The 20,240-nt window shown below is 38.0% G+C and overlaps 2 protein-coding genes across 2 annotated transcripts in view; both read left to right on the top strand.

Annotated features, from left to right (window-relative positions):
- The window catches only part of c3h5orf34 (chromosome 3 C5orf34 homolog), an 89,284-nt gene extending 79,085 nt beyond the window's left edge, over positions 1-10,199 (top strand). The window contains exons 6-12 of the mRNA XM_069186950.1: positions 670-761; positions 1,999-2,068; positions 5,868-6,038; positions 6,485-6,603; positions 7,475-7,579; positions 7,828-7,868; positions 8,193-10,199. Of these exons, the coding sequence (XP_069043051.1) occupies positions 670-761; positions 1,999-2,068; positions 5,868-6,038; positions 6,485-6,603; positions 7,475-7,579; positions 7,828-7,868; positions 8,193-8,398 (804 nt within the window). The 3' untranslated portion in view covers positions 8,399-10,199. The remainder of the gene's footprint in view (positions 1-669; positions 762-1,998; positions 2,069-5,867; positions 6,039-6,484; positions 6,604-7,474; positions 7,580-7,827; positions 7,869-8,192) is intronic.
- A 358-nt stretch (positions 10,200-10,557) lies between these two features.
- Positions 10,558-20,187, top strand: ccdc80l2 (coiled-coil domain containing 80 like 2). Its single transcript, XM_015340446.2, has 7 exons — positions 10,558-12,336; positions 13,563-13,719; positions 15,393-15,520; positions 16,473-16,624; positions 17,025-17,128; positions 17,352-17,432; positions 18,550-20,187. The coding sequence occupies exons 1-7, from the start codon at positions 10,840-10,842 to the stop codon at positions 18,804-18,806; spliced, it is 2,376 nt and encodes a 791-aa protein (XP_015195932.1). The 5' UTR covers positions 10,558-10,839; the 3' UTR covers positions 18,807-20,187.
- Positions 20,188-20,240: the final 53 nt, after the last annotated feature.

Below are 20,240 nucleotides of genomic sequence, written 5' to 3'. Positions count from 1 at the left end.
AATGCTGCTGTTGTCAGGGGCGAGTCAGTCCCAACAAGGTTATTACATCTTTTCCTTATTTTTCATAGTGTGCACGGCAATGAAATCTTTATGTGGCCTGACCTCAAATTGATTCTTGTGACCACTTGTTTACTCCAGTAACATTAACTCTTGAGGAGCCTCACTGCTCTTTAGAAATGATTGCAGTTACAGTTGACAGTTTTTGCTTCATGTGCTCAATAATGTCCTTCTATTTAACTGTGGCGCAGAATGAATGTGACTTTCAGCCTAGAATTAGGGCACTCCTTATTTGGGGTGTGCCTAGATGAGCAAATTAAATAGCAAAGATTAATGTGCAAGTTAACAACACATTACAGCTCATTCTATTCTACAGGATATTAGAAAAAAAACAAAGTCAAGCTGGAGTTCCATATCTGTTTAGCAAATTTCATTTTCTATTTATTGCAGCTTGAGATGAATTTACTGTTTAGTGGCATATCTGTTACTATTTACTATTACTATTTCAATTTAAAAAAAGGGGGAGGAACAGGTCTAAGGATGGCAGACCACTTTGCTCTAAGAAAGATCGCGTGTTGTGCTGCTGTATAACTACTGCACCACGGCAAGATTAATCCACTCATGTACTACAGTCTGGAAGAATCTACTTTGCTAATGCTTTTATTTCCCCAGACTGATGAGAAGATGTATTTCCTGAACAGTCTACCCCCTGATGTTCCCGGTCAGAGATACTCGGTTTCTTCGGTGGTCACAAGGGCCTGCAGGTGAAATATTATTGCAGACACACTTTTAATAGGACACAGAATTAGTTCTGTTTTTGGGAAGCCCTGATGTGTATACCCACTATATCATTGTACATGCTTAGAAAGGTTTACAGTGTAAGACAGGATGGGGTCAGGCTTTTTTAATTGTATCTTCTAGTCTAAAGTGGGAAACTGGTCTCACAAATGGTTTCCTCCTAATAGTTTGTACAGTACATTCAGCACCTGTCATAATGTATTTCTTTTTACTATTAGGCCCAAATCAGACAAAACCTTTCTCCACCTTTGGCGCCTTATCCAGACTATGTAATAAATTGGCTGGTTAAGCCTTTGCTTTGCTCTTTACTTTTCTCTCTGTCTAACGCTTTTCTTTTGTTGTCCTTCAAGCAACTAAGACCACCCCAGAGGAACCTGAGAGGCAAGCTAATCACAGCTGTGCCTCCTCACACAGTGTTTCCTTTTCCTACCTGGAAATGTAATTTCCTTATTGGAACAGGACAGAATAAAAATACAACCTTTAGCAGACAAGTTTATAGCAGGCGGAGGCACAAACCTCTCAGACCAAAATATTCTATCTATGTAATTCTGCCCCACATTCTGTCTCAAGTGGTGTATACCTTGTTATAAGCAGATTGAAATGGAAAAAAGCACAGTGAAAGCATTGTAAATAATAGAAGGGCTTTAATAAAGCACGAAACAAGACACTAAAGATTTTGGACAAGCAAATGCATGGCTTGCATAACTGACAGGCTGTGGGTTTGAGTCCCTGCTGGAGACACTGCTGTTGTGCCTTGAGTGAGGTACCCAGTGGCTCCAGTCCACCCAGCTGTTTAAATGGGGCCCAGCATTGCTGGGGGGTGATCCCTGTGATGGATCAGTGTCTTATGCAGTGGGGGTAGTCAAGTGCACACAGTTTCCTTAATGCCACAGAAACCAGAAAGAGCACTGGACCGATGAGCTTTTGTGGCTCAAATACTATCTGCCTATCTATTCTTGCAAGAAATTACTTTTCCCTTTTTATGTCAGTGAGATTAACAGTCTCTATACTGTATATGTTGCTGTAGAAAAATCCCTAATATCGTTGATTTAATCAGACACCTTTATATGTTTTGATATACACATGACATAAAATAGATTTTTACATATCCAAAGCACAATGATAATTTGTTACTTAAAACTGATTAAGTGCATGTACCTTTATTTTCAGTATTTTTATAATTTTATAAATGTCTTCTTCCAGAATCCTTCAGTGCTATAATCAATGCAGACTCTCGCTGAAACTCCCTAACACTTTCTGCTGCTGGAAGGAGGTAAGAGGCTGCTTTTCAAATTAAATGGTAGGATTGACATTTAAGATTCCAATGTGTGAGTGATGAATAACAGGAAAACACAAGATGCAACACTGAGAACAGACTTTTATAAGCTTCAGTTTGCTTTGATCCAACCCAAATTGCTGTTTCAGTTTACTACTGTGTTTACCACTGTTTGATCAACAGTGTTCTGTGGAGTTGTGATGAAAAAAGCAGAAAATCCACTTAAATTTTGTTTTGGAAGTAATGAGGGAAAATGTCATTTGAAAACCATCAAAAAAGAGAAAATTTATTGTTGGATTGTTCCTCCCATCTCTTTGCACGCTTATTGTTTTGTTTTTTTGCTTACCAAACAGCTTATTAAACTCAGCAAAGGAAGTCAGCATTTTGAAAGCTCAAACCAGTTTCAGCTTGTCTCAGTGGTACATTAACAGTGATAAAAAAGAGCTGCAACTTGTTGTGAAATGTATTGATGTTCATGCTCTGTTGTTTTAAGTAATTGTACTGTATCTGAAGGCTATATTATTTAACAAGTGGATCAGTAGGCAGCAGTTTTGCTTAAGATCTCAGCACTTATTTAAAGACATTAACTTAGATTTTGGAGATGAATACATTTTTTGTGCTTACTTATAATATGGAAAAAAACAAATAATTGTGTTATTGTTGGAGTGTATCATTCATGGCAATATAACCACAATTCAGGAGAGGAAAGGCTGCACTAGAGAATTTCAGTCGTTAAGGTTAATTGAAGCTTCCAAGAAATTTGTGAAACAGACATGCTTTTTGATACATTTTTTGTAATGGTTTGTTGAGTGTGGTAGCATCTTTTAATATGAATGAATTCAAAATATAATTACTTTCTTCAAAGCTCAATGGAACAAATAGAATGACAGTAATACTTGCCGTTTTAATATATTTTAGTTGTAGTATTGAAAGGCTTAGCAACCTTGCAATGGCCAGATTTTTTTGTAAAATATACTTTAAGAGTTGGACCAGACACCATATCGGGATTGTTTTTATCTTTACTGACAGTAACCAAGTGCTGATTTTAACAACCCCCAGAAGTGAAATTTTGAATGCTCAGTTAGTCAAAAAAATAATGAAAATTGTCAATTCACATGCATAAAAAATGACATTTAATACTGTTTCTGTATGCAAATGTATAAGAAAAGGTAAAAGAAAAAAAGTTACATGGCCACCTTTATTCCCAACTAGAGGGTTCTTGTATTATAATCACAAATAGATAATTTTGCTCTAAATAGCTAGATAAACAAATATTGTTATCATATACATACAGTATACCATAAATGTATCATTATAGTATAATTAGCAACATTATAACTTTTCTAGATGCCTTTCGAGGTAATTGAATTTTCTGCCAGCTCTTCTGGCCTTTTCTCTATATTATTTTATCACATGCCAGGTCACTGAATGTAAGTGTGGTTAGTCACCACCATCCCATAGTCTTCTTGTTTATTAACTAGACTCGGACTGTTTGCGCAAACGCATTTTCTTTAAATAATAAGAAAAATCAGTTTTTGAATATGCAGAGACACATTTCTGTTTATTTCAGGTTGTAGAAAGCAACTGTATTTGCAGTAATTTCTACTTCCGGAATTTTGCAAAATATTAAGAATCCCCTAAACTTTTCAAATCTTACCAGCCACCACTGAACCACAGTTTCAAGATTTTGTGCTTGCTGCATTTTGAAATGACTGAGGCACCACAGTATAATTTTATCATTTTCACGTGTTATGTGTTAGTGAATCTCTTTGTGCAATCAGTGCATACAGCTGCTGTGAATCATGCGGCCAGCACCACATACTCTCGCTTCCAAATGCCTTCTCTCTTTCCGTGCACTGTTCTTGGGAAATGGGTTCAAAAAACAAACAGTATCCATATGAGGCCAGATCATTCCTCCTCTCTAACCAATTTAGCATATAATCCAGGATGTTTAGAGCTGGAAGGTCTGTGCCAGAGTGAATTATCCTAAACAGACATTTCTGCTCTAATGGTCCAGAATTTTTATTAGAAATGCCTTTTATTTGCTGTTTTACTTCTTTTGAAAGTGCTCTGAAATGGTTCTTTGATTAATCTGTTAAACAGAAGTAGCAACATACTTCTGTGTTTTACTGAAAACTAGAGCAGTAAAACCAGATGATATTGGACTAGGAAGTCTTGGATTACATTTGTAATGGATTTAGAACATTGCGGTGTGCTTTGTCACAGTGGACAAACTAAGGCATTTTTTCACATTTTAAAAATAAGTATATTCTTATATTATTATTATATAAATATTAACATTGAGTATGTTGTGCAGCTACTAACCTCACATGTTCAGTAGCAAAATTAATAGCATGCATTTCTGTAAAACTAAAACTAAAACTCCATGCATAACCAATTCTGACTTCCTCTAAACGTCAAGCAGGAGGTTCTGAAAAACAACATTTTAAATGACGGTGCTGTGTTGCAGCTGTTGAAGCACTGTGCCAGTAATTTTTCTTTTCAGTGTTTGTAGTCAAACAGGTTTTGGAACTAGAATTCTGCTGCACTCACTCTCAAGATCTCAGTCCTGGGTGCTGTTGTCTTGCTAGTGTCCCTCACAGTTGCTAGACACAACCTGATGCCCTGGAAATGCTTCCTATATTTCAGGTCCCAGACTAATCCATGAAGTATCTGACCTTTGTTTCCACCTTACTCTGCACATAACCTCCTGGTCAAGCCTTAAGGAAACCTGTTTCATGTTTCTGTTTTTTTACTTAACAACCTGTCAAAGAGGGGTGTGGTTTGGCTGAGCCTGTTTAAGAGCTTATTGACAGGTTGCTCTGATGTTGCTTAAATCACTCTTTTAAGTTGAATATGGGTTGCTCACTGGAAGGGAGGTAAACCCAGAAGTGCAGATCCTAATTAAACATGTGCTGCAAGCTAGTAATCCTGTATACTAGTGTGCACATAACCTTCTCCTCAGCAGTAAATCCTCTTTTGAGACAAAAGGAAGACACAGATGTAACCGTTTAAGCAATGGAGAGGGTTTTCCACACAGACCCATTTCAAGACCACATTTGGTCAGCTTGAATATGTCACATCTGTTATAACACTATCGAGGCGTGAGTGCAGTGGACACATTTTTCTTTTTTGCTGTGGTTTTAAACTGTCATCTGAGAAAATATTTAAAAGATTCAAGCACTGAAATACTCAAATTATTTAATCACACAGAAAGTGCTTTTCATGGTTTTTTTTTATTAAGGGCTCTATATAAGACAGTACAGTAAGGGTCAGTGTTGTATTTTCAGTCAAGCAGTTGGAGATTTTTGATCCGATCCACGTTATTTTCCATTTTCTTTTTTGATCAGTTCTCCTGTTACCATTATTGTGCCCCCATGTGATATGTGATACCACATGGACCTGTTTCTGGTTATTACTAATTTCTGTACTTATAAACCATCTTCCGTCTTACATTTTTAAGCTTTGTCTTTGCTAAAAAAATGTATGGCTTTCATTTGATATTTTTAATGCTAATAACTTCATTTGCTTTGAAGTAGAATCCTTATACTGTAGCTTGTGAGCGTCCTGTTAGTGTTTATTATTGTGCTGTTCTGGGTAGTGATGTCCTGTTTCTCTATGATAACTTTAATCTGTTGGGCTTTCTAAAGCAATTTGAGATCTTGCCCTCCTTGAAAGGATGCTTTAAAAAGTAAAGATTTAGTTTGATTTCAATTGGGAAGACAAAGAAACTAATTCAGCCCTCCCCTGACAAAAGGACCTATAATAAAACATGTTCTCTCCTTCTAACTCCCAGGAAAGCAGCGTGTCAGCTCTGCAGAACCCTGCAGTACTGATAGAGGAAGCTTATATTCCAAACACAGGCCGTTTCAGCGCTTATTCGGATGGGAGGGTGCATGTCCTTTTCTGGGACGGGACGGCTTTACACATGATGTGGAACTTCAGCTCTCTGGGACTGAAAACACAGGTGCAGTGCAGGCAACATATTGGATAAAAGAATTGCTGCTGTGCACCTGAATTAGCTGTCAGCGCGAGACTTCATAATAAGGGTCTGTAATGCGCTTAATTTTGCATGAAGACACATGTGCTTCCTGTTGAATTTATATTGAATATATAAACCAATGTGTTTTCATATTCCCCATTTTATTAATGTCACAACTTTTATTAAGTGAATGAATTTTGTTTATAGTACATGTTAAATCTTTGTGTGCATATGTTTTGAACATACAGTACAGCCCTTTAAGGGACAGTATTGATTTAAATCTTGAATACAATTGAGTCTCTTTTTTCTCCCACTGAAGTATATCACACATCACACATATTTTGCTTCACAGGTTACAAAATCAAAGCGGATGATTAGGACTGAGTGTGTTAGTAAATGCTCCGTCTTTCTGTTGGGCTCGTATTTCACAGGGCAGAGGGACCTTCCTGTGTGCCCCAGGGGGGCAGCAGGTGTCAGGGTGGTGTCAGCTGACCAGGCCTGATGGACAGTGTCACCTGGTGCAAGTGCAGGCCCCTGGAATGCATGACAGGTACAAAAGCAACACAAGGAGCCTGAGCATAACGTTCTTGCTAGACCAGTACCCTGAGTACTGCGTACTGTATGTGCACTGTATTACATTACCTATGCTAAGAGGGATTTTCCTTCAGTGGCATTTTTAACAAGTCATATACAGTATAGTCAACTTACTGTATACTGTAGTTTCCGTGGTAACTTTGGTTACGTGCAGGTAGAGTTAGAAATTCTTAGCCTCTTTATCTGGTTTTATGAGGACTATAGGGATGCAATCTCAAGATTAAATCAATATGTCTAAGGAAGAAAGTTGGAAGAAAGCTTGAGCATGAAAACTGATTCACTGTATATGAAAACGTGTTAGTTTTCTTGACAGAAACGCATCATCATCTTGCGTTTTTGTCGGATTGCTATAAAATGAGTTTTTTCCTAAAATGGTCCCATACACACTTTATATATAGTATAGGCAAACCCTCACACAATTTTAGTTGTCTGCAATAATTGACCCGTTTCGTGCCCATTCCATTACAGTCTTCTCCAGTTTTATTTTAAATATTTTTGTGACTCAGGATGTTTGTATCAACAGTGGTTTCATTCATCACTGTCCCTATTGTAAAAGTGACTGTCCTCTTTTCTTTGGCATGGAAAGGCTCCCCACATACTTTATTCCGACACACAAGAAACACATGTCATACGCACAAGAGATGGAGTTTTTTCACCTGAGTCACCAGTGTGCTTCAGAAAAAACAGGGATGAGTTCAGTATGAAATATTGTCTGTCAGATTATAGATACATTTCCATTTGTCACTTCTACTCTGTGCACCATCCTTAACTTCAGGATTTTCTACAAAAAGACTGCCTGGACTAATTTAATCCCATCTGTTCTTTAGGTACGTGGGTGCAGCTCTGAATTGGTGTAAGTGGATAGATCAAGCTCCTCAGAGCAGGAAAGAGTCTGCCAGAGGTGTCCAGATGTCGGATCCAAGTGAGGAGTGGTAAGAATCTAAAAAGTCAAAAATATTTTTAAAAATGTACAGAATTTAAATTGAATTTCTTAATACATAATGCCATTTTAATCTGTATGGATTTCTAGTTTCTTACATTTTGGTATTGAAATCTGTTTCTCTTTTAAAATGATAAGGAGATTCATACTGTATAATGAACATTTGCATTTATACTGTTTAATATATTTTTGCTCTGTTTGACTATTGAATATGCGTATTTTTTCTTTTTTGCTTCCCAGGTCTGTTGAGTGTGAACTCCAGAAAATCAAAAGGTTTAATTGTATCCTTAATTACTGGTTCATCAACAGTTTATATTCTGTATAATTGGGTCTGTAGCTGTTAAGTGAATTTCTTCCTTATGAGTGACATACAGTTTTGTAATGCAAAATAATTTGATAATGAACCAAATTTAACTTTTAGTTTTTCCTTCATTAAAAGATTTTGTCATGTCCTTTTAATTTCACTTAATCCTTTAATTCTTTTAAATCTCAAAGCAAATTAAATAAAGCTACATTCGACACTCAGTTATTTCCAAAACATACAGTTTACTGAGACTCCAGGCTTGCTGAAGGTACTGCTTCTGTTTCTTTAACCCAAAGCACAGTTCTCCTGGAAAACAGTGGACTCGTAAAGACAGCAGCCAGTGATGCCTCCAAATTGAACTATGTTTCCTGCACCGATGGTGGAGGTTCCTCGGGAAAATCCAAAGAGAAGAGCATTGCTGAAGCACTGGCGAGAACGTCTCAAACCATCAAGGACATTGAGACGTTGTTAGCAAACAGGGCCACCAAGAGCCACAATGCAGTGTAAAAATTGTCTTCACTTGATATCACTGATTTTTCCACCAGAGATCCTGGAAATCCCTCAGAGACTGTTCAGGGGGTATCCTGAACCAGACTGAAACTTCAATTTCCATCTCATTATGCTAAAAACTCACACAGTTGACTTAACTCTCACAACACCTATGGCGAGTGTGTTGATGTACAGTTGTCTTTAATAGATTTTTATAGTGAATGTTTTACATCACTGTTTTGATGTGTGAATGCAGATGTAACTATGTCAATTTCTTCCTTTGAAGGATCCAGTGGTTGCTTTGATTTTGATATGTTATCTTTCAGAATGTAACTTTACGTTCTGTACATGAGAACAACAATCAAGCTAAAACAGAGCTTCAGTGTTACTAAATTCACAGCTTGCAAAGTCTTGGAAGCAACAGGAGATGTTTCCTGGGACAGAAGATCACGGCTACGTTTGTTTGATAGACACTTGATACTTAATGTCTTTGTTTTCCTGCACAAATACCTGCCTTTGTAGTGTAATACAGAAGTTGTCTCTTTTGAACAAGTATAAAGGCAAACTCATGTGTCCTCCTTTGACTAGGCTATAATGCATTGAGAAGACATGCCTGCAAACTAAATATGTTGTGATTAAGCTAAAAGGTTAAAAGGGGAACATTTTCTTTAGTGACTTTAATTCCATAACTTACACGTCATTACTTTTGTATCTCATTTTGGTGTGTGGTTTTATTAAACAGCTCATTTAAAGCATCTTAAGCTGACTCATCAGGTGGCTCTGACAGTCTTCTCCAGTGTTGACCCTTCACAGGTTTCCTAGTAATTGATGGACACTGGGGACGGCTCTGTGCTGTAATGGTAATGCGAGAAGAATGAGGAGTGTTTCGCTATTGCCCTTGAGTCAGCACAGTGTTTGCTTTTTCCAAGCTTTTGGCATGTTGCACGCAGGTGCAGGAATCATACAGTACTTGGAACATGGCATCTGGACCATACTGTACATAAGCATTGAAATAGGTGCTGAATCACACATTCTGGAATATTTTTTAAAAGATTTGATTTCAGACTCACTTCATGCATGAGTTTTGTACCAATGCAATCTGAAAATGTAAATTATAAATGATTCAAAGGCACCTTCAATAACTTTATTTGTGCTTGACATATCGACAGTTTCTGCCTTCACGACTACAGTCGGGTGGGTGTGTCGTGTAATTTGTAATCGGAAAATCCATGCAGGAAAATGACAAAGAACAACATTTTATTTCCTTCTTAAGTTGTACAAAAGAATCCTTTTAAAATATTCCCAGATGTGTTTTTTTCCTTTAAAAAGTTTGACTTAAGAAATCAATGGGTCTAAGGTCAGACTTTCTTTGTTTACATTGTCTACTAGAAAATCAATGTGTACAGTTGAATGCAAGGCTTGCTTGTAAAGAGCTCTTCCTGAGTGTAGTGCGCCATGTGTCTTTGTTGGCCCTCTCACAGAGATCAGGCTTGGTAATGAATTGCAGATGTGGGATTATTTAAGAAAATTACAGGAATTAACCCCTTCATTGCTCTGAAACATGTACCTTTTAAATATTTTGTGATTCTTCGCAATATACAGTTTTTTTAGCAGAAAAAGAGTGAAAGCAACATTTTACTAAACCTGTAGTGTTATTTTTCGGAGGTGCTGTGGACACTTGAACTATCAAATATCAAATCCTTTTTTGTGTATGTTAAATATATTATAGTAAATGTTTGGAAGCATCAATGTGCAATTTTTTACACCAAAGCTAATATGTTGATTTGTGTCATAAATAAAGCAAACTTATTAAATGCAATGTGTGATGGGACTGTCCATTATCATTGATTTATGTACATTAATTGTTTATTTCATTATGAAAAAGAAACCTCCTTTAAAGGAGAGCTGGGTCTCTCTCATCTCTTCTTATCCTTTTTTCACTTTGTTGATAACAACTGTTAGTAAACACTGGTTGGTTTTTCGTTGTTCATTTTTTTTTCAAAACACAAACTGAATTCAGTTATGTTATTTTTGTAAAATTGAACCAAGGAGTTTCCTTTGAGTTAAAGCTAACACTTCTCAACAGTCAAACAGGCTTTTTGTAGGCATTTTCTTGCTGTGCTGTGTTAGTTGAAGGAGGTCCCAGCATTCTTTCTTGGTTGTAGGAGTCTCAGGTTTCAGAATACAGCTTCCACAGGACTTCCCTACACTTTCATCGTCCCGCTTTACCCCAGCTGGAGTTGTAACCGAAGGCAATACGGACTGATAGATTGAGACCATCTTGGATTAACATTCAGTCTGCAATGTTTAAAATCACTTTGAAGCTTCCAGATTCCAGGAGTTTCCTGAAACAAAGGCAGACCTTAATCTGAAACAGGGTTTGTTCCTGTACTCTGACTAAGAGAGGCACCCCTACAAAATTCTAAACTTGTGCTCCTCAAGATGAGCATAACTTTGTAATGTATTACTGCTTGGAGTCAAGCATAAGTGGTATGCTGAAAATGCGGAGCCTGTTGATGCTGTTATTTCTGTTCGCCCTGGGGAGCAGCGATCTTGCAATAACTGCAGGTCAAAAAGACGAGCCCTGGGAAGAGGTGCCTAATTTACAGCCCACTGGGAAGCGTGGAACAGCCAGCAAGGAACGTGTGTCAGATGATGAAGCACAGGAGAGCACCTCCTCAAGGCCACCAAATCCTCATGCCACAAGAGTCATGGATTTTTTGGCTAACTTTACTGGTAAAAATCGCCTTTGGGTCATCACAGCTCCTTCCTCCGCTGACCACTATTTCAGGATGATGGAAAAGCAAATAGAAGAAACGACGGGGCTGAACTGCCGCCTGGTAGAGAGGGACACCTTCATTGTAATCATCATTCAAGATGCCATGATGGAAGGCAAGATCAGAAGAACCACCTATCAAGGGGAGGTCATAGAAGAGGCGATTGATTCAGATACAGTCTCTGAACTGCTGCGCTATTTGTCATTGCAGGATGGAACATTTGGCATGCTAGTCTTAAAGAAGAACTTAAAGGTTGGAGAGCGCTTCCCTTACCCTGTTAGAATCGAAGCTGTCTTGGAAGCCATCGACCAACTGCCTTTACGGAAAGTAGAAAAGCTGACAAGGAGAGGAGCCTTCAAAAGATGCAGAGTTCCTAAGAGGCCAGTGGCAAGGAAACAAGGCCCAATCACAAGAAAGGTGAGAGTCTCCAGTCCTCTGAGACAAGCTAACTCTACTTCTGTGACCTTCACACAGAGGAGGCTGGGAGACAAGAAAGATGTCTTGAAGAACAAGGTGCAGGACATATTGAGAGGAAAATCTAGATTTGTGATTCGTCAGAGTTCCAAAGATGCATTGCCTCAGCGCACTATATCTGCGCAACCAAAAATGAACAGAAATCACTCCAGGTCTGAGAACACTGCAGAAATAAGCCAGATATCACCTGGATCTCAAAACAATGGCAAAGGATTACACCATAACAGAAAGCTGGGTGAAAAGTGGCTCTTGCAGGGCACAAGGACAGACCCTGTTCTTCCCCTACAGCAGCCAGGATTAACAGAATCAGCGAACACAGACAGCACCCTTGTTCCTTCAGAGAATGAGAAGAACGAGGGCTCACAAGCTGTTCCCTCCTCAGTTAGTTCTGGTGAAGTTCTGGAAAAAGCATCAGCTAACCAAGCTGGGAAAAGCACCACAACTCGCGAACGAGAAAAGAGTGAATATGACTTCTCTTCCAGAGAGGACAAAAACACGACCGATCCCAGCAGGGACAAAACTGCTGAAAGTGCTCCAGCAAGGTCAGGAAAAGGTAGGAAGGGAGACTCCAAGAAAAAAGACAAAGGGAAAGGCAAGAAGGGTAAAAAAAAAGGACGCAAAGGCAGGAAGAAAACCCGGAGGGCTACGGACAGCAAGGCAGATCTGAGTTTTTTGGAGAGTTTCAAGAATAAGAGGAGACTTCTGGTAAGAAACAAATATCAGAGCTTCTTTCTTTAGTTTAATTTTGTTAACTGACTATAGGGCCTTAAAAAAACACGTTTGTGCTGCTACCACCAGGGCGTTTGTCTAAGGTTAGTAATCACACCACACATTAGCCTGACTTTGGTCAAGTGAATGCTCTTCCACAGCTGTCTGTATAATGACCATAAGGCTGGGAAAAATCTACTTCTGATTAAGCTTTTTAGAGTTTATAGTCTATACTGGATGATAGTTCATGATCAGTTCATGTGGCATACACGTCTATGTTGACACATTCAGTTATTTCTAAATGTCTAGTTAATATTTAGTTGTTTAGAAAAGGAACAAGAAAGAAGAATAAAAACGTTTTAAGCTATAGAGCATATTTTAGGTGTGTGTCAGAGAAGGCTGGGAGTCAAGAACGCTGTCTTGAGAAACAAAGTGCAGGACATATTGGGAAGAAAATCTAGATTTCTGATTCTTCACAAAAATCCCAAAGATTCATCAGATCTGCATGACCAAAAATGCATTACACACCTGAAGAAGGCTCCATAACCAAAACATTTTTCTCCTTCCTTTCTACTTTTCAATATGGAATTAAGCTCTGCTTGTTCCTGTGCAGCCTGCACACAGACACACTTCCCTCCTCTGACCAAAAATTAATTGAGTGTTTCTCAAACCAGGGCTTTTGTGTAGAGTATGTGTTGTAGAGATTTGCTGCGGTCTTCATGTGAAAAAATGTTGAGAACAGCATGATCCACCTAATTGTCAGTCACATTTTTAAACATCTTATGGATTTCTAAGCGCACAGGCAGTAATGTAAGGATAAACATAGGCTATACCCATATCAAAGACATTCTACCAGAAAAAAGCTTTCTTAATACTCACTTGAATGTGTTTGTATTTTATGCATGATTTCATAAGTCATGGTAGTCTGGCAGACTTGATTGCAATGAAATGGTTACTTACAGTAGGTAATTCTCAAGGCTTAAAGTGTAAGAATTCAAATTCCTTAAAAATATCAGTCATGTAAACCCGTGAGTAACTAGTGAGACAATAACAAAGAAAAACAATTGATCACACTAAGTAAAACTGAGTTTTGAACTCCCTGCTGTAGATGTAATTGTGGAAGTCTGTATTTCCACAACTATGTGACACATTTTATGAATTAGCAATGAACAATAAACTAAAAAAAGAAAGCAATAAAATGCATAAACATTTTCTTTCTGTAGATCATTGCTACTCCAAGTGAAGACAATCCACTTTACATCCAACAAAGAGATGAAAGTGTAAAATACAGCTGTGAGCTAGCAGCAAGGAAGATCTCTGTTGTAACAGTTCTGGGCTCTGAGCACAATGGCTCTGTACAGCTACAGCATCATCTAGCAGGTATGTTTGAATGGTGCATTATCACTCAGAGTAGAGATCCTATCATTTTAAACCACAAACTGGACATTCGGGAAAATAACAGACAGAATGAACTAGAATCTTATTTTACTTTAATTGTTCTTTACTTTGCATTATCATAAAAACTGCAATGGACTGGTGTCCTGCCCAAGGTGAATCCTGCCATGTACTCATTGCTTGCCGGGATAGGTTCTGTTATGACACTGAATTAGATTAAGCTGTTAGATAATTTAAGACTTAATATGTCAACAGAACTTTCCAGTTCTGGTTCTAGTGCACCTATTATCAGCTGCTTTCCCATCCAAACTTCCACTTGCTTAATTGATCTCTTAATCGGTAATTACTGATTAAGACCTTAGTTAAAAGTTACATCTTTTTCAGTTGAGAGAACAATTTAAAATTAGTAAAATTTTTCTTTGGTTATAAGGTTGAAATCAGGATTTAATTAAATGATGAAGGACACATTTGGACTAGAAGAGACTGTGAAGACCATGAAAAATTCAAGACACCGAACTTGTGTTCCTGGATTGTGAAGACAAGTTCAGTATATTTGAATGGGCTATTCTCTTATCAGAAACCTAGAATATTGAAAAAGGTTTTACAGTATGTTTTACTATCTTGTGCTCAAAGCTCACAATGGATAAACAGTTTTATCAGATTCAATATTTGCTGCCATGTTATATTCAAAGCTATGAATATTGTCTGTTGTCATCTTACTGTTGAATTTTTATACTAGGAGTAAATTAGCTTGCTGATTGACAGATGTAGCTCCAAAAAGATGAGAGAAGTGTTACACATTTTTAATGGGTGTCGAACAAGTCATCCAATACACTTTTGTTTGTGCAAAATCACCAAACCTGTCTAAAAATACCAACGTATTTTCACATATCTGAAAATAACAATACACTTTCATGCAACTGTACTTAACTACACTGCCATATTCAAAAATAATTATACATTTTCATGTGCAGGTATCCAAAAATAACAATCCCACACACTACTGATAAAGCTAAATTTAGTTAACGACAGTCGCTTGTTCATATGCTGTATTTTTTCAGTAAGCACAACGGTCTAGAGAAATTAAGAGATTGAACTGGATTGAAAACTAGAAGACTCCATGGCACTTGTATTTGACACCCACTGCCTAGTCAGTGTCACCCAGAGAACACCAGTTTGCTGCTGGGAGTGATTTTGCCAGTCCAGTAGGTGGAGCCCTTTCCTCTGAATCAGAAATTCCTAGCTACGCCCAGTTTTACAGAATGCAACACTGAGCTGTAGAAGGTGTTGTCTTTGCAGCAGCTCTTTGTTATCACTGTGTACAGTATGCATCTGTGTTAACTCTGTAGGCCGTTGCTCTGAGAAAGGTCACATGTAAGCCGTAAACCTGCACCTCTAGAAAATGGTGTGACTTCCCACATTCCATAGACACAGACTATCTGTCTCAAACCTCTAATACATCAATAAACATCCTTCCTGCATTAACACACAGGTTTCAAACAGGCTTCTAACCACAAAAACCAGCACAGCACCCCCCAAAAAAACAGAAAATCAAGCAAGACCACTAGAAGACATGAAACAGGCTGATGAAACCTGCTTCTGCCTTGTTTCACGGATAAGGATTTAACTCATACCTTAAAATAATTTATTTGTTGAAGATGCTGATCTTTCACCTGACTCACCTCCAGAGGAATCTAGTGATCTGATCGCTCAGCTTCACAAGGAGTATCGAATAGTTTATAACACCTTCTTCATGACAGTGACGGACTATGATTTGGAACCAAAGGTACGTTGGGAGTTATCATCAATGTGGTTAATTTTTTAACCGCACAATTTTTTTTTCCTACACAATCCAGCATTTGACATCTGAACAACTTTTAAGGCTACTCACAAAAGTATCATTTTTAAGTCTGCACTATTATTTTTTGTCATTTGGGTAACAGTTCCATACTACACAATCCCTGAAAAATCACCTTTGCTGAAACCAACCTTTTAAACAATTGCTTCCTAGATTAATGGAGAAATAGTCTTGTGGTTTAGGTTTTGTTCTTCACACATATCTTAGATGTTTTATTGTTTACATATCAGTTAGCCAAACACTTCAAACAGCTCTCATATTTCAATAACAAATAGGTAAGGTATCTTTGCTGGATTTCTCAAGCACATGAAGTTTATTCACACTCTTGTCATTGTACTCTCAGGTTCTGAAAAACTTTTTTTATTTTAATATTTACTACCAGTATTAAAACCAATTTACTGCAAAGCCAGTTTTCCAGCCTGGTGTAATGTAACAGAAGTTGTATAAAATGTTTTCCAAGATTTGTGCCACTCAATGGTTTCTTCTAAAAAAGGCAACAAACTTACAGGACTTCTACCAGGAGCAAGAGCTTGAGCTAATGAGCAACTGGAAGAGAAACAAAAAAGTTAATAAGTTGTGTTAAACATTAATCTTCAGATAAAATCTGCACCCTCTCAGGATTTGACTGACTTTGCAGTCACTTGGGAGAGGCCCTCCAGACAATTCTGCATCCTGGAGCCATAGTCCCCTAATTGCCTTGTCACACCACTTGATACTCTGTAAAGGATCAGCAATATCTGTTGGACTGGTTATGATCATTCAGTAGTTATGGTTACTGGTTATGGTTATCTGCTGTCCATGTTATGAGACCTTATACACAAAGACACTGGCGTCTGAATAAATGCACAAGCCAATGCCACTGCTTGGTTTCTGTTCTTAGCAATTCTTCAACACGCCCGTTTCCATACCACTGATGATGGACTATATCGACACGTTTCCCTCAAGGCAGGCTGAGGCTGAGGAGGAAACAAGGCATTCTGTCTCCTGCAAGGAACGAGAGAATCAAAGCAAAGCTGAGACATTCCTGTCAAGGTACATGAGCTCCCAAACCTTTTGGACAGAGATATTAAAAGACAAAAAGAACAGTGACGGTTTTATAAAAGTGCAGTATAGAAGAAAAGTAAAGTAGTTGCCTAAAGGAACTACTTGTACATTATCAGAACTGTCAGAATTTCCTTCAACAGCCACATATACATATTTTTGAAGCATAGTAGGTTATGTGCTCAGTGGAACCAGTGTTTGCGATTAGAAATGAAGAAAGCATCATTGGCTCCTATGATCTGCACAGGCTGTTTCAAATCCATTTGTCTGCCCTGTATTTGAACTCATCATCTTTTCTTACTCATTAAAATACCTTTTGTATTCTACTGTAAAGTACTGTACTGTATATGGAATAAAATAAATGGATGTTAAAAATTATACTTTTTATCAGATTTGCTGCTGAAAGACGGCTGTTGATTGTTTCCTCCCCAACAGAAGAAGATGAAACTTTTCAGCAGCAAAAGGCATCCCTGCATGGGCAGGCTTGCTTTCTGGGTGAGAAATATTTATCTGATTTAATTGTTCTTTTGGTAAACACATCTTGTTAGAGGAGCTAAGATAAAGAGCTTTACAAGCAACATTGAGCCAAAAACTATCAAATGGAAGAACATCAAAAGGTCCCCAAACTGGAGACTGGGCTCCCATTTTGCATAGTGGACTGTTAGTTGATCGATCACAAAATTTCATCCAACTGCTTCTGATGTTTGTTTCTCTGAAGGGTTCCATCATTTTGCACTGCTGATACTAACAGGTGATGGTTCTTGGGCTGCTGGTTCTCTGCAGTTGTTTCCTCTCGATGGTGAGTCTGTTTTGTGTCTGTACCTGTACAGATAAGAGTATTTACCGGTACTGTAACCTGTAGACAAGTGAATATATCCCACAACATGGTTTTAAACCAATAGCCCTATACCTATTGATGTTCCTTTTAAGGACCATGGCTGTATAATTGTTTCAAATTAGAGCCATTGTCTGACCCCACTAGGACTGGTGATCACTTCTGATGATCTCTTGCTCATCATACTTTTCACAAGCTCTCATTGCAGACAAAGAGCAATACAAGCAAACAGAATTTTATCATTACTGTTAATCTAATGTCTCTGTATTTGTGGTGTAATGCTAGTTTAAAAACATCTCAATATCTCTAACAATGCAGCCAGAGGACATCCCTCCCAGCCACTGACAGTATGTTTCATCTGATTACCACAACCACACCTGAGCTGCAGTTTAAACCTGTGATATTTGCATAATATGACATGTGCTTCTTGCTTAGTTTTTCTATGTACTGAGGAAAACATTTTCTCCACATCTCATGCAATACATTATAAGTTCAGACCATCTGAGAAACACATTAGCCACAAGACATTAAAAAACTCTTAACCTCATTATGAAATAGATCTAGTCTATTGGGCTGTTTTTCCTTAAAATACATTTTCTTTGGGAGAACAGATTGGAGCACCTTGTTGGACATTTTCAGGATGCTCAAGGGTTCAGTGGCAATACCAGTGTTTTTCTTGTTATGTAAACAAGCAATGGCAGCATTTTCTCCCTTTAACAGAAACACTGTAAGATCATTATCAGTTTTCTAGGAAAACTCAAAAGGGGGCTTTAGTGGAATTATGTAGGTGCTAAGTCTGTGTGTTACAATAATACAAATTAATGTTTGACGAAGGCAAAGCAGTAGTCTTTACCACCTGCTGTAATCATTAATAGAGAGGAAAAGGCCCATGTGAACTGAAAATTCTTATTTTACTTTCTCTTTGTATGCATGCAATCAATGTGTTCAAGAGAATCAGTGTGGACTGACCAGTGGAAAAGCTTTTCCTGTGGTCTGGAATCCATCTTTTCTTTTGGCCAAGAAGAACTACTGAGGACCAAGCACAGTGCCTGACCGGTCACATTCTTGCCTTCTCCTGCAGGGACGGGTCAGTTGAGAGAGGAGGGACTTTCCCCGGATATAGTGAATGGCATCAGGGAACACTTCAAGATCAGCAGGGACTATTTCACCGTGCTGGTGATTGGAAAGGGCGGCGCCATCAAGTCTCGATACTCCACTCCACTGTGGTCCACAGCCATCCTCGACAGCCTGCTTTATTCCGTGGAGCTCCAACCAGAAGAAGAGAAGCTGAAGGAGACTCTTGGCATAAGCTGCCCAGAGAACCCAAGCAGCTTTTAGGTTCATGAAGAAACCACCCTAGAACCTTGGGGACTAAGACTGCTGATGATGTCTGTTTTATCAAAGGATGTTTTTCGTCCTCTTAAGATGTTGTGTATTCATGCTGCTAATTCCCATCAATGTCTCTCTATACTTTTGAGAAAACACTGCATGCTACCGTGACCAGCTTTACATTTCACAAATAACCACAAGAAGAAGGAAAAAAAGACCATTTTAACAGGCCATTTTGGTGATTCACTAAGCAAATTGATGGTGACAACATGCGTGCGTGTAATTTCCGAAAGAGCACTTATTGAGACGAGGAGTAACAGAGAGGTGGCGCTGGTCGTTGTGCTGTACTGTATATGCATGTCTCAGTAGAAGCTCCTTTAATTTCAGTTTTGTTTTAAACAATTAAATCTTCTAAATTTCTTTCAAGTATTCTCATACAGATGTAAAAAATAATAAAGCACTGGTTGCATGTAACAGCACTGTTGATCATATTCGGTAAGAAACTGTCCATTTTAATAAATTGCTATATTTCAATAATGTTTAGGTCCTGCAAATGAGCATTTATGAATACTTAAAGAGCAACATAAGCTACATTATAAGTCGCAAAATGTTACTGATGTATTAAAACTGAAAGGTTTCAGAACCAGTGGGTCAATTTAAAGTCAATATTTAATTTTTTAAGAGAAAATGTGTTTTTTATTGAAGGAAAAATGTATTTCTACACCATATTGAGAGAAGCGGTTTCTCCTATGCACCAGCAGGTGTAACTAAGGCTCCACCAGACCTATAGCTGACAAAAACTGCCTTAAGAGAAAGCAAATGACACAAATTGCAATTGCCAAAGACTGTTTTGCACAGATGAGGCTGTAGTTTCTTAATGTAATATATTGTATACAATCATTTGTATTATTACCTTGAGAATACTGTATTTTGTATTCATCCAGAGACGGTATTTAACACAGAAGTGAATATTGGTACAGAGCTTGCAATGCAAATTGAGTTAAAAAAAATTCCATTGTGGTTAATGGCGAAATCTAGACGTTAGAGTCAAACTCCAGGAACACCATAAATCCCTTTAGCCCTACAAAAGAAAGACACAAAACCTACCACATTTAACATACCTCGGTTCTTTGGTGGCCAACCTTAATATTCTATTTCGGTATAATGTAGTTACAGCTCGTCCTCGCTTAAGATTCTGAACAATAAATAATTAACATAAATAAATAAAATGAACAGAAACAGGTTTGTTTGGTTTTTTTCAAAACTAGTGTGACAGTTTAAAAGTGTGATAAACGAAGTACTCCCACAAAGTTGCACTTCATGAAAAACCTTGTGAGGAGGACTACGGCTCAGCTGGCGACGAGTGGGGGTGAGTTGCTCGTGTGTATAAAAACACAGGCTAATTTGACAATCCCTCCCATAAACAAAAGACGTGTGAGGGCC

This window comes from Lepisosteus oculatus, chromosome 3, assembly GCF_040954835.1.
Source record: "Lepisosteus oculatus isolate fLepOcu1 chromosome 3, fLepOcu1.hap2, whole genome shotgun sequence".
NCBI classification, from domain to species: Eukaryota; Metazoa; Chordata; class Actinopteri; order Semionotiformes; family Lepisosteidae; genus Lepisosteus; species Lepisosteus oculatus.
This window is presented reverse-complemented; position numbering and strand designations above follow the sequence as displayed.